Source organism: Nycticebus coucang, chromosome 7 (genome assembly GCF_027406575.1).
Source record: "Nycticebus coucang isolate mNycCou1 chromosome 7, mNycCou1.pri, whole genome shotgun sequence".
Classification (NCBI taxonomy): domain Eukaryota; kingdom Metazoa; phylum Chordata; class Mammalia; order Primates; family Lorisidae; genus Nycticebus; species Nycticebus coucang.
Window position 1 is genome coordinate 72,399,459 of NC_069786.1, and position 15,049 is coordinate 72,414,507.

At 36.1% G+C, this 15,049-nt stretch overlaps 1 protein-coding gene across 3 annotated transcripts in view; it reads right to left on the reverse strand.

The window, feature by feature from the left end:
- Positions 1–15,049, reverse strand: part of LNPK (lunapark, ER junction formation factor) — an 87,991-nt gene that overhangs the window by 48,433 nt on the left and 24,509 nt on the right. For all 3 annotated transcript variants that reach the window (XM_053597721.1, XM_053597723.1, XM_053597722.1), the window contains exon 6: positions 6,755–6,795. In XM_053597721.1, coding sequence (XP_053453696.1) covers positions 6,755–6,795 — 41 coding nt within the window. The remainder of the gene's footprint in view (positions 1–6,754; positions 6,796–15,049) is intronic.

The following is a 15,049-nucleotide window of genomic DNA, read 5'->3' on the forward strand; positions in this document are numbered from 1 at the left end:
GCATATAGAACACTCCATCCCAAAGATAAAGAATATACATTCTTCTCATCACCCCATGGAACATTCTCCAAAATTGATCATATCCTGGGACACAAAACAAATATCAACAGAATCAAAAGAATTGAAATTTTACCTTGTATCTTCTCAGACCATAAGGCACTAAAGGTGGAACTCAACTCTAACAAAAATGCTCGACCCCACCCAAAGGCATGGAAACTAAACAATCTTCTGTTGAATAACAGATGGGTGAAGGAAGAAATAAAACAGGAAATCATTAACTTCCTTGAGCATAACAACAATGAAGACACAAGCTACCAAAACCTGTGGGATACTGCAAAAGCAGTTTTGAGAGGAAAATTCATCGCTTTAGATGCCTACATTCGAAAAACTGAAAGAGAGCACATCAACAATCTCACAAGGGATCTTATGGAATTGGAAAAAGAAGAACAATCTAAGCCTAAACTCAGTAGAAGAAAAGAAATATCCAAAATCAAATCAGAGATCAATGAAATTGAAAACAAAAGAATCATTCAGAAAATTAATGAAACAAGGAGATGGTTTTTTGAAAAAATAAATAAAATAGATAAACCATTGGCCAGACTAACGAGGAATAGAAAAGTAAAATCTCTAGTAACCTCAATCAGAAATGATAAAGGGGAAATAACAACTGATCCCACAGAGATACAAGAGATCATCTCTGAATACTACCAGAAACTCTATGCCCAGAAATTTGACAATGTGAAAGAAATGGATCAATATTTGGAATCACACCCTCTCCCTAGACTCAGCCAGGAAGAAATAGAGCTCCTGAACAGACCAATTTCAAGCACTGAGATCAAAGAAACAATAAAAAAGCTTCCAACCAAAAAATGCCCTGGTCCAGATGGCTTCACTCCAGAATTCTATCAAACCTTCAAGGAAGAGCTTATTCCTGTACTGCAGAAATTATTCCAAAAAATTGAGGAAGAAGGAATCTTCCCCAACACATTCTATGAAGCAAACATCACCCTGATACCAAAACCAGGAAAAGACCCAAACAAAAAGGAGAATTTCAGACCAATCTCACTCATGAACATAGACGCAAAAATTCTCAACAAAATCCTAGCCAATAGATTACAGCTTATCATCAAAAAAGTCATTCATCATGATCAAGTAGGCTTCATCCCAGGGATGCAAGGCTGGTTTAACATACGCAAGTCTATAAACGTTATCCACCATATTAACAGAGGCAAAAATAAAGATCACATGATCCTCTCAATAGATGCAGAAAAAGCATTTGATAAAATCCAGCATCCTTTTCTAATTAGAACTCTGAAGAGTATAGGCATAGGTGGCACATTTCTAAAACTGATTGAAGCTATCTATGACAAACCCACAGCCAAGATTTTACTGAATGGAGTAAAACTGAAAGCTTTTCCTCTTAGAACTGGAACCAGACAAGGTTGTCCTCTGTCACCTTTACTATTCAACATAGTGCTGGAAGTTCTAGCCAATACAATTAGGCAAGACAAGGAAATAAAGGGAATCCAAATGGGAGCAGAGGAGGGCAAACTCTCCCTCTTTGCTGATGACATGATCTTATACTTAGAGAACCCCAAAGACTCAACCACAAGACTCCTAGAAGTCATCAAAAAATACAGTAATATTTCAGGATATAAAATCAATGTCCACAAGTCAGTAGCCTTTGTGTACACCAATAACAGTCAAGATGAGAAGCTAATTAAGGACACAACTCCGTTCACCATAGTTTCAAAGAAAATGAAATACCTAGGAATATACCTAACGAAGGAGGTGAAGGACCTCTATAAAGAAAACTATGAAATCCTCAGAAAGGAAATAGCAGAGGATATTAACAAATGGAAGAACATAACCATGCTCATGGATGGGAAGAATCAACATTGTTAAAATGTCCATACTTCCCAAAGCAATCTACCTATTCAATGCCATTCCTATCAAAATACCAACATCGTACTGTCAAGATTTGGAAAAAATGATTCTGCGTTTTGTATGGAACCGGAAAAAACCCCGTATAGCTAAGGCAGTTCTCTGTAATAAAAATAAAGCTGGGGCATCAGCATACCAGATTTTAGTCTGTACTACAAAGCCATAGTGCTCAAGACAGCATGGTACTGGCACAAAAACAGAGACATAGACACTTGGAATCGAATGGAAAACCCAGAAATGAAACTAACATTTTACAACCACCTAATCTTTGATAAACCAAACAAGAACATACCTTGGGGGAAAGACTCCCTATTCAATAAATGGTGTTGGGAGAACTGGATGTCTACATGTAAAAGACTGAAACTGGACCCACACCTTTCCCCACTCACAAAAATTGATTCAAGATGGATAAAGGACTTAAACTTAAGGCATGAAACAATAAAAATCCTCCAAGAAAGCATAGGAAAAACACTGGAAGATATTGGCCTGGGGAAAGACTTCATGAAGAAGACTGCCATGGCAATTGCAACAACAACAAAAATAAACAAATGGGACTTTATTAAACTGAAAAGCTTCTGTACAGCTAAGGAGACAATAACCAAAGCAAAGAGACAACCTACACAATGGGAAAGGATATTTGCATATTTTCAGACAAAAGCTTGATAACTAGGATCTATAGAGAACTCAAATTAATCCACATGAAAAAAGCCAACAATCCCTTATATCAATGGGCAAGAGACATGAATAGAACTTTCTCTAAAGACGACAGACGAATGGCTAACAAACACATGAAAAAATGTTCATCATCTCTATATATTAGAGAAATGCAAATCAAATCATCATCTAACCCCAGTGAGAATGGCCCACATCACAAAATCTCAAAACTGCAGATGCTGGCGTGGATGTGGAGAGAAGGGAACACTTTTACACTGCTGGTGGGACTGCAAACTAGTACAACCTTTCTGGAAGGAAGTATGGAGAATCCTCAAAGCACTCAAGCTAGACCTCCCATTTGATCCTGCAATCCCATTACTGGGCATCTACCCAGAAGGAAAGAAATCCTTTTATCATAAGGACACTTGTACTAGACTGTTTATTGCAGCTCAATTTACAGTCGCCAAAATGTGGAAACAGCCTAAATGCCCACCAACCCAGGAATGGATTAACAAGCTGTGGTATATGTATACCATGGAATACTATTCAGCCATTAAAAAAAATGGAGACTTTACGTCCTTCGTATTAACCTGGATGGACATGGAAGATATTATTCTTAGTAAAGCATCACAAGAATGGAGAAGCATGAATCCTATGTACTCAATTTTGATATGAGGACAATTAATGACAATTATGGTTATGGGGGGGGAAACAGAAAGAGGGAAGGAGGGAGGTGGGTGGGGCCTTGGTGTGTGTCATACTTTATGGGGGCAAGACATGATTGCAAGAGGGACTTTACCTAACAATTGCAATCAGTGTAACCTGGCTTATTGTACCCTCAATGAATCCCCAACAATAAAAAAAAAAAAAAAGAATACATCCCTAAGCTACATGAAATATTAAAATACCAAATCCCTGACCGCTACAAATTAGATATTTAATGTTTTGGGCCAGTGTTGTACAATAAAACTTTACATAATGATAGAAACGGTCTATAAAAGCGTAATAGTCGCCATTAGGCCATATGCAGTAAATGAACACTTTAAATGTTGCTTATGCAACTGAGGAACTGAATTTGTAATTTTGTTTCATTTTAAATAAGTTAAATTTAACAACTACCTGGAGCTAGTAGCTACTGTTTTGGAAAGCAAAGCCCTATCTAGACCAGTGTTTTTAACCTTTTTTATCTCACGGCACACTTGATTCTATAATTAAACTTCCACCACACACTTAAATTGTGTTGATCCAAATGAAGAGTAAAAAAAGAATATATTTACTGTGCTTTGAAATTCTTTCAAAAATAATTTAATTAATGATTTATGAAAATGTTTGTGGCACACCTAAGATCCTCTCACAGCACACCAGTGTGCCGAGGTTGAAAAACCCTGCTCTAGACTAAGACTGCCACTAGATTTTAAATTATTAGATACAACTGTAATCTTTGAAATAACACACAAAACTCAAAACCAAAATGCTATTTCATCAAATGACTGCAATTCCTTGTAGATTATTCAGCAAGTATTCATGTCTATGCTTCATTTATCTTAAATAAAAACTTTAAAAACACTAATACAAATCCATTCCCCTTTTGCATTTACTTCTAACAAAATGTTTTCACATAATAGCTTAACACACCCATGTGACATTTTAAGTTAATAACATGTTTTAAATAGGCACTCTAATCAGTGGCAAGGACATGAACTTGAAACTTAGAACTCAGAAAAGATCTAGGTTCAAAGCACATTTCCATTTTCAGCAGAAGACCATGTGCACACTTGTTAGCCTTTCACAGATATTTCCAATTCTTCTGTGTTATGCTATTGAGAGATTTTCCCTAATCATATCCTTTTCAACGGTCTGTTTTCTGGTCACATGATGACAATGACATTGTGCTACTTCTCGTCACTTACAATTTTTATCCCTTTTTTTGTTTTTCTTTTGTCTTCTTTTTCTTTGTTTTTTCCCCTTTAACCAATATTTTTCCACTTTGATACAAAAAAAGAACACTACCAGGTTCTTTTTATCTCACCAGCAAACCCAATCATATCACAACTTCTGTATCACTAAGACTGTCAGTATTCTGTCTTTGAATTTGGCTGTTCCATAATGAAAAGGACAGAAACATAATAAAAAGATATTTCTATGTTTCAATTTAGGACCATCAAAATTACCAATCCAGTTTTGATAAATACCTCATAGAACTCCAAAGAAGCATCAACCAAAGCTAAGGCAACTGTCCAGAATTAAAGTTCCTTTACTTTTCAGGTACTTAAAAACCTTAAGACAGTGCCTTTTTCTTTCATTCTTTTTTTTTTTTTTTTTAAAACCGAGTCTCATTTCATCACCATCAGTAAAGAGCCTGGCATCACAGCTCACAGCAACCTCAAACTCTTGGGCTCAAATGATTCTCTTGCCTCAGCCTCTCGAGTAGCTGGGATTATATGTGCCCACCAGAAAGCCCAGCAAGGCTGTTTTTTCAGAGATGGGGATCTCACCCTTGCTCAGGCTAGTCTCCAACTTCTGAGCTCAAGGGATCCATCTGCCTCTGCCTCCCAGAGTGCTAGCATTACAGGTGTGAGCCACCATGCCCAGCCCAGGACCAATGTCTTTTTTCATCAATTCACGGAAAAAATTTTTAACGTGAGTCTTCACTGTCATAATTTTTATTACTTTCATACATAATTATTACTTGTCTTAAACTAGACTAAAATACATTGAATTGAATTGATCATTTGCATCTGATTAAATTTCATTTAAAAAGTTTTCATGTAACATGATAATACTATCACCAATTGCCATTTTCACATTTATAAAATAATCATCATAAACTTAAGTAGGCCAGGCATGGTGGCTCACGCCTGTAATCCTAGCACTCTGGAAGGCTGAGGGGCAGGTGGATTGTTTGAGGTTTGAGACCAGCCTGAGCAAAAGTGAGACCCCCATCTCTAAAAATAGTCAGGTGTTATGGCAGGCGCCTATAGTCCCAGCTACTTGGGAGGCTGAGACAAGAGAATTGCTTGAGGCCAAGAGTTTCAGGTTGCTGTGAGCTGTGATGCAACTGCACTTTACAGAGGGTGACAAGTAAGACTCTGTCTCAAAAAAAAAAAAAAAACTTAATTCTAAGACAAACACCAAGTTCAATTCCCTTATTGCAGACTATTATATATTAACCTTCAAACATCTAGAGGCCTTTTTCTCTCTCCCCCTCCCCCTTTTCTTTAAATAAAGAGATTGGACTTTGTCATGTTGCCCAGGCTCAAGGAATCCTCCAGATCAGTCTCCTAAGTAGCTGAACCCTTCCTCTCCTACTATTGGCCCTCTTTCTAACTCATCTGAAGGATGCATTTTATTAGCCCCAAGCAGATACCCATGTGATCAGAGTTTCTGATAGAAAGTTGAAGACACTGAAGAAAAAACTTCTCTCTTCCCCTTTCTTCAATCTTTTCATGTTGAATTTGTCTCTTACAATCAATTTTCCTGATTCCTTCTCTCTTGGTCTTATGGTGTCAAAAAACCCTGAGAACTGACATATATAGATATTTGGTACTTTTTTGGCTTTAATAAACAATTTGGGAATTCACCTTTTTTACTCTGTCTGCTTCATTTAGTCCTCCAACATATTTCTTTTATTTATTTTTTTTTTTTCGAGACAGAGTCTCACTATGTCACACTCGGTAGAGCATGGTGTCACAGCTCACAGCAACCTCAAACACTTAGGCTTAAGTGATTCTCTTGCCTCAGCCTCCCAAGTAGCTGAGACTACAGGTGCCCACTACAATGCCTGGCTATTTTTTGTTGCAGTTGTCATTGTTGTTTAGCTCTGAGCTGGGTTCGAACCTGTCGGCCTTGGTGTATGTGGCTGACGCCATAACCACTGTGCTACTGGCGCCATGCCAGTCCTCCAATATATTTCTTTTATTTACTTCTTGGCTTTCAACTAACACAGATTCTCAGAATCTCAAAAGTCCATCTGAACTACTTTTTCCTGTCAATCATTATTAATTAGCAAAAATATACATAATTTAGCTTCACCATTAAAATGCTATCTGAAAGCATACTTGTTGCTTGGGGAGTCATTAGCTTACAACATATAAACATTAATTATTCATTTCTTATTAGTTTTATATAAATTAACTTTAAATAAAAGTTAACTTACTATTTTTTTCTTCTGGGATTTTAAATCATCCAATGCTTCATCTAGAAAACAAGAGTTAAAGCAAAACTAAATAAAATATTAAGATACTTAGATATAAGAAAAATAATGCCAAATCCTATATATTAAGCAAACATGAGACAACTTTCTCATTTTAGGATTTCTCTAAATTTAACTATTGTGTAGAGACAAAAATTTATCTCAACCTTTACCCACCTCAACCTTTACCCACATACAGTTCATATTTTTGCCTATATTATATATTACAAGCCATTTAGGAAAAGAATAAATAGACTTTACATGGAATAAAACACTCTCCAAATTTAAAAATATTTTTAAATGTTTTCAGAAACATTATTTTCTATTATTTCTCTTTCTTTCAACACTCCAGACCCTACCTACATTAATTTACAAAATTAATACAAATCTGTTTTTATATATTGGTAGTAAAAATGTTCTCTCTTTATTTATAAGGAAAGAAGTACACATTTTGTTGAATTAGCCAACCCTCAAAATACTGAGCACTCTACTGAAGAAAACTTTTTTTTTAAAGCTCTGAGCTGAACCCAGTGTAAGAAAACCTTAGAAAAGCTACGTTATTGTACCTGGCAGGCCTGGAAAGTAAAACAAGTTTCTAAAATCAAACATTTCTAAGATTTGCCTGCTTATAAAGGTTGGTATAGTAGAACACATTTCAGATGGGAACCATTTATGAAAGTCAATGTCTGCTTTACAAATTTATTTGGGTCTCTGGGTTTTATCTAAAAATATTTAATTAATACAAATAGGAATACTATTCCATATAAAATAAAAAGAATTATTACTTGATTTAAACATGTCCACAACTCAACAGAAATTAAGCAGGTGGAAAGGGGGAAAAGGGGAATGAGTAAAATCACCTAATGGGTACAACGCACACTATCTGGGTGATGAACACACTTGTAACTTTGACTCAAACTGTACAAAAACAATTCATGTAATCAAAACATTTGTACTCCCATATGTTGAAATTTAAAAAAAGATGTTAATTGCTTGAACCCGAGTTGGACTTTGCTGTGAGCTATAATGCCACCACACTCTATTCAGGGCAATAGCTTGAGACTCTGTCTCCAAAAAAAAAAAAGTCAACACTCAAAAAGTTTCAGATTTTGGAGCATTTCAGATTTTCAGATTTGGGATGCTCAAGCTGTTATAATAATGGTACTTAAGTTCTTGTCTTTTTTCTTTTTTTTGTAATTTAGGTCTACCAATGAAAAGAACAGACTATTTTGTAGGATGGACAACTTCACTGAGGGTCGAAGTTAAGGGTTTTCTATAATCAAAACAGATTACAAATAATAATCCATTAATGCTGATTTGTAATCAGATTTTATATATTTGTTTTTTTAAAATGCCTTTTCACACAGGTAGATACTGCCAAATATTGATATAGATTCATGGGTACACGATTTTAAATGAGCAGATTCATCATTTGGAAGACATTTATAAAACTCAGAGTCTTCTCTTGATATTTGCCTTTTAGAGTGTCATTACATTGCAAATCAATCACTTCTGATCAAACATTGAAGTTCTTCAATTATATAATTAAATGCTTTAGAAATATAAAAATTGCCTTTGCTCTTACACTGAGGTCTAAAAAACACTACTGAAACTGTAGTTTGAGCTCAGATAATGAAAGCATCTGCTGCAAATATGTGTGGAAATGGTGATCTTGTTTCTGTTTTAACTTTGCTTAGCACTTTTTTATAAGTTACTTTCTGTCATGACAATGTTAGTTCTTCTCCATATAACTTTACCTCAGTATAGGTTTTGCATCTGTGTATTGTTTTGCCTTGGATTCATTGAGAATCATTTTAAAGTCTGTAGCAGAAGCCAATTTACAAAGCCAGTCTGTATTCAAACATAGCAGTTAAACCTATTCAAACCTCCTCATTCTGAAATATTTCAATATGGGCCCTGAGCTCAAAATGTTATAATAAAACTTTACTACTGCTAGCCATCAAACTGCTGTTTGATGGGCCAAGTCAAGATATTCAACTTCCATTTCTGATAAAAGTTCACATAACTGACAATGGTTAAAGTCCAAGTTCTCCTTGATGCTACTAGTTCAAAAATACAACGACAGATTCAAATATGCTCTGCAAAGTACCTACAAAGTAATACAATGAATAAACACAGAATTTAAACACCCACACCAAAAGGGTCAATCTTTTTTTTTCTGTCACACACTAGAAAAATAAAAGTTGCCTTGGCTCACACTGAAAATACACAAACACTAACAAAAGCTGATGACCAAAAGAAAAGGTCTCTGCATGCTTTTTGTGATCTCCAACACCACAGAAAAGCAAAAACAGTCCTCAATCTGCATGCAGCCTGGGAGCCACAGGTTGGACACCCCTGCCTTACAATTTCATGAGCCTTGTAAATTTGTTCAAACTAAACCTTTTTCTACCACACACTTATTTTTATCACCAGTAGTTAAAATACATCTTTGCAGTCCCACTTCAGGTTGTAGTAAATTGTTGTTTTTTCAACTTCTTTGAAAATATTCTCACCTAAAGATGTTCCATACCAACTTTTTACAGAGGCTAATACTTTAGTCATTTCAAGCATGGAGTTGATGCCTCAACTAAACTACAATTCAGTGGTATCAGTAACATTTGTCAATTCATTAAGATCCAAGGAAGCTCACTTGAATAGTTTTTTTTTTTTTGATCATTTGCCTTGTTTTTTAAATGACTATTCATGTTGCTCCCAATTTTCTCAATACTCCAAGCAACTGTTCTTGCTGAAAGACTACTAGTGTAATCAATAAGTATACTTGCTGTGAATACATTTTCTTCTGCTGTTGCAATCAATTGCAATTAATTCACCACTGGCAAATGGCTTTCCTTGCCTCACAAACAAGCCACTCAGAAACTTTGGATAAAGCCTCACTTTCACTTTTTTTTTTTTGTTTTTTTTTTTGTAGAGACAGAGTCTCACTGTACCGCCCTCGGGTAGAGTGCCATGGCGACACACGGCTCACAGCAACCTCTAACTCTTGGGCTTACGCGATTCTCTTGCCTCAGCCTCCCGAGCAGCTGGGACTACAGGCGCCCGCCACAACTCCCGGCTATTTTTTTGTTGCAGTTTGGCTGGGGCTGGGTTTGAACCCGCCACCTTCAGCATATGGGGCCGGCGCCCTACTCACTGAGCCACAGGCGCCACCCCTCACTTTCACTTTTTATAAAGAAATTCTGCAATGACAAGATTTTCCATTTTTAATTCTCTAATTTTTATAACCATTGCTTTTCTGTGAGTTGGGAATATCATGATAAGAACTTACTATGGCAATGTCAACATATATTGTATTCTTTTAGCATAGCTATAATGTCATTGCATAATAAACACAATGATTTCCATTTCAATATCAAAACAGTTCACACTCCACATTGCCCTAAAATTACAGTATTCAAACTCCACTTTTCTCTTGTTTTTTCATGATGGGTGTGCACTGTAATTAAAAAAATAATATTGTCACAATAAAATAATACATATGGTACTTAAAATGCTGTCAAGTTACAACAGCATCATTGTACTTGGTAGTGCAACAGTCCAAAACAATGAGATTTGATTAATCCAACTAGGGCCTGAACTGATGAGAGCACCACAGTCTGTCACAACTACTCAACTCTGCTATTACAAAATGAAAGCAGCTGAAGACAACACATAAACAAATGGGGTGGTTATGTTCCAATAAAAACTGAAATTTGAATTTCATATAAATTGTACATGTCACAAAATACTCTTTTTATTATTTCAATAATTAAAAAATGTAAAAGCCATTCTTAGTTCTTAAGCTGTACAAAGCAGTGAGCAGGACTTGCTCACAGGCTGTAGTCAGCCATCTCCTAATTTAATTTATACTGGGTCCAACTTGTAAAACAAAAGAACCAAAACTAATAATGAACAAACAACAAGGACAAGACCAATAGCTTCAGGCTTTAAAAAAAAATTTTTTTCTATGCTTAAAAAAAATCTGCAAGACAATCTTTTATAAAGTCTATATTATACCTATTCAAATTAGTAAAATTAAAGGACCTCTGAAACAAAGTTTTAAAGCAAATAATTCTTTTATATAATAATCACATCCAGATTTGCCTATAAATTGAAAGATTCATACACATGAATTCCTTAAAGAAGTGTTCCAGAGGACTCCTTTGAAATAAGGTTTCTTATATCTTTTACTATTTTTTTATTCTTTGAAGTCAGAGAACATATTTTTTGTAAACTTATTCCTATCCTCCTACCATCTACCATTTTACTAAATCCCAACAAGAAAGAATACTATAAGCTTAGTTTCCTTAATCTGATATAAGTGTTAATATTTTTTTGAAACCACAGTAAATATCACACCCAATGGTAAAAAAAAAAAATTTTTTTTTTTTTTGAGGCAGAGTCTAACTTTGTCACACCTGGTAGAGTGCCATAGCATTATAACTCATAGCAACCTCTAACTCTTGGGCTAAAGCGATTCTCTTGCCTAGTCTTCCAAGTAGCTGGGACTATAGGTGCCCGCCACAACGCTCAGCTATTTTTAGAGATGGGGGTTTCGCTCTGGCTCTGGCTTGTCTCGAACCTGTGAGGTCAGGCAATCCACCCGCCTCGACCTCCCAGAGTGCTAGGATTACAGGCGTGAGCCACTGCACCCAGCCTCCAATGGTAAAATATTAAAAGCTTTTCCATTAAAATGAGGAACTAGATAAAGGTATCTGCTATTCTCATTTCAAATGAACATTAAATAAACATTAAACATTCTATTTTTAAATAAAAGAGTAAGGATTGGAAAAGAAGAATCGGTATCATCACCTCACATTTGTATAATACTTTGCAATTTGTATATGTTTTCACATATAGTTACATTTAACACCTGTAACAGTCATACAGAAACAAATATTTGTTCCTCTTTTATAAATTAGGAAAATGAGGTTCAGAGAACTTGTTTACAAGACGTAAAGATGGCCAGTGTGGCTGGAGCAAAAGAGAGAATAGGAAGGTAGAAAAAGATGAAGTCAGAGAAATGAACATAAGCCAGAAAGTCAAGGTAAGAATTTAGAATTCACTGTGGCTACAGTAGGAAGCCATTAGAGAATTTCAAGCAAAAGACACATAAGATCTGATTTATGCCTCAAAAACGGACCAGGCAGGAAGCCAATGCAGTTATGCAAATAAGAACTGATAATAACTTCAATTAGAACTGCAGTAGTAAAAATGATAATTGTTCAGATTCAAAATAATTTTGGAAGTAAAGATGCTATTACTTGCTGGTAAAGTGAATGAATATGAAAGTAAAATCAAAAATGGCTCCCAGGTTTTTGGTCTTATGATGGTTAATTTTGTATGTTAACTTCACTGGGCCACAGGGTGTCCAGATATTTGCTCAAACATTATTCTAGGTCACATTCTCTGAGGGTATTTTGGGGTGAGGTGAACACCTGAATCAGCAGACTAAGTAAAACAGATTGCCTTCCCTACTGAGGTAGCCCTCATCCAATCAGTTGAAGGCTGGAACAGAACAAAGTTTAACCCCTCTTTGAGTAAGAGCAAACTCCCTGTGTCTGAATGCCTTGAGCTAGGATATCCATCTTTTCCTGCATCTGAACTCAAACTGTAACACCAGCTCTTCCTGGGTCTTGAACCTGCCAACTTTCAGACTAGAACTTACACCATTGGCTACTGGTTCTCAAGCCTTCAGATTCAGATTGGAACTAAACCATTAACTATCCTGGGTCCCCAACTTGCTAACTGTAGGTCTTGAAACTTCTCCACCTCCATAATTACATGGGCCAATTCCTAGTAGTAGTAGTAGTAGTCATAACAATAATATCTTCTATTGATCCTGTTTCTCTGGGGAACCATAATATAAGTCTAAACAATTAGTTGTATAAGATAACTTTTTTTTTTTTTTTTTTTTGAGACAGAGCCTCAAGCTGTCGTCCTGGGTAGAGTGCCATGGTGTCACAGCTCACAGCAACCTCCAACTCCTGGGCTTAAGCGATTCTCTTGCCTCACCCTCCCAAGTGGCTGGGACTACAGGCACCTGCCACAATGCCAGGCTATTTTTTGGTTGTAGTTGTCATTGTTGTTTGGCAGGCCTGGGGTGGATTTGAACCCGCCAGCTCTGGTGTATGTGGCTGGCACCTTACCTACTTGAGCTACAGGCGTTGAGCCAAGATAACTCTTTATTATTATTATTTTTTTTTTTTTTTAGAAACAGAGTTTCACTTTATGGCCCTCAGTAGAGTGCCCTAGTGTCACACAGCTCACAGCAACCTCCAACTCCTGGGCATAGGCAATTCTCTTGCCTCAGCCTCCTGAGTAGCTGGGACTACAGGCGCCCGCAGCAATGCCCAGCTATTTTTTTGTTGCAGTTTGACTGGGGGTGGGTTCGAACCCACCACCCTCGGTATATGGAGCCAGCACCCTACTCACTGAGCCACAGGCGCCACTCGATAACTTTTTATTGAAATGGGGAAGACATGGAAAGGAAGGGGAAAAGCAATAATAATTCTGTTGTGTCCTTGTCTACTGAACTCTCAAGTGGAAATATTAATTACACAGGTATAAAAGTCTGTAGCCAAAGAAGTCTTAACTGGAAACTTAGGTTTGGGAAACATTATAAATACACAATATTTAAATTTGTGGGAATGGATAAAATTACCTATAGATGTACAATCTAATATAGTAGACACTGGCTACATACAGCTATTTAAATTTAAACCAATTAAAACTAAATATAAGTTAAAATCCAATTATTTAGTTGCACTAGCCACATTTCAAGGCTCAACAGACAGAAATTGCTAGTAAATGCCATACAGGACAGTAGATACAGATTATTTTCATCAGCATAGAAGATTTTATTAGACAGAATAGGCCTAAAGAAATCATCAAAAAGAGAAAATCATAGACAGAATTCTAATAAAAGTTTATGCAAATAAAACTAAAAAGAAAAGACCAGCAAGGTGTTGTCAAAGAAGCATAAAGATAAAAATGTTTCAAGAAAATGTGTAGGTAACTGAATTAATTCATGTATTATTGATGAATATATCTGAACTATACTTCAAAATAATACAGAGCATGAAGAAGAAGGTGGGGATAAAGATGAAATAAGATTAACCATGAGCTGATAATTGTTTAAACTGGGTAACAAGCACATGAGTGTTTATTAGACTATTAGTCTGCTTTTGTACATGTTTAAAATTTTCAATAATAAAAAATTATAATAAAACAAGAAAAAGCATGGGTTTATTTAAAATGAAACGTATATATGTCTGGTTAATTATAATTTGTGGGTGAGCATGAGGGAAGTTAAGATTATGGGAATAGAGTTAGATTGATATAATAATGAAATGATCATAGGCAAAGTTTTGGGATCAGGGTCAGGTGTGCAGGATAATGAGAGAGAGCACAAGCCTCCAGAAAGAAGATACTATACTGGGAGCTTCACAAGACACCTTGGCATGAACATCAAAAGACTTCAGGAAAAAGGCCTGCCAAGGCCTAGCTAAAGTCAGTGAGAGCTTCAGGGAAAAGATCTGTAAGGACCTGGCTGAGGCCTGAAAGGGCTTGGGAAGCCATTTTAAGATTAACTAGGACAGCATGTGCAGTTGATTCATTGAACAAGAAAGACTAGTTCCTGTGGGCATGAGATAAGAGGATTCAGCTTTTTTCTCCCCAGCTCCTGAGATGAGTAGGGCATCAACTAATTTACCCCACAGTAACACAGAATATTAACTGGGTGGCCACTAGCTCCAAAGTCCATGTTCCCTTTTCCTTTGTTTTCTGTAATACTGTTAGTGATTGATAAGTATTTTAAGAAGTAAAAGTAATAAAAATAGTTAAAGGGTAATTAGGTGGATAACGGAGAATTAGGGCATGAGAAACCGAAAGGACATATATTTTCGTTGCAAACACACATTTGCCAATCAAAAGAAGTAATAAAAGCTGAGTGTATCCAGAATTCAGGGTCATCAGTGTCTCTTGCACCAAGGGCATTGACTCCGTGGGCCCACTCTATAAATTCTACTCTATTTCTATTGTCTTATTTTCCTCATTCCCTGGTCACTGTCCAGCATTAGGGACACTCATGGGTAGTGTGGGGCAGACTCCCTACAATAACTGATAGTTTTAACACCTGAAAAATCTTTAAAACTTGTACATATGTAAAACAATTACAGAATGAGATTTTATCAAAATTTGCATATTTCAATAAAAACAAGGGATGAAAGGAGTATGAGGTTAAAGAAAGTGGTACAA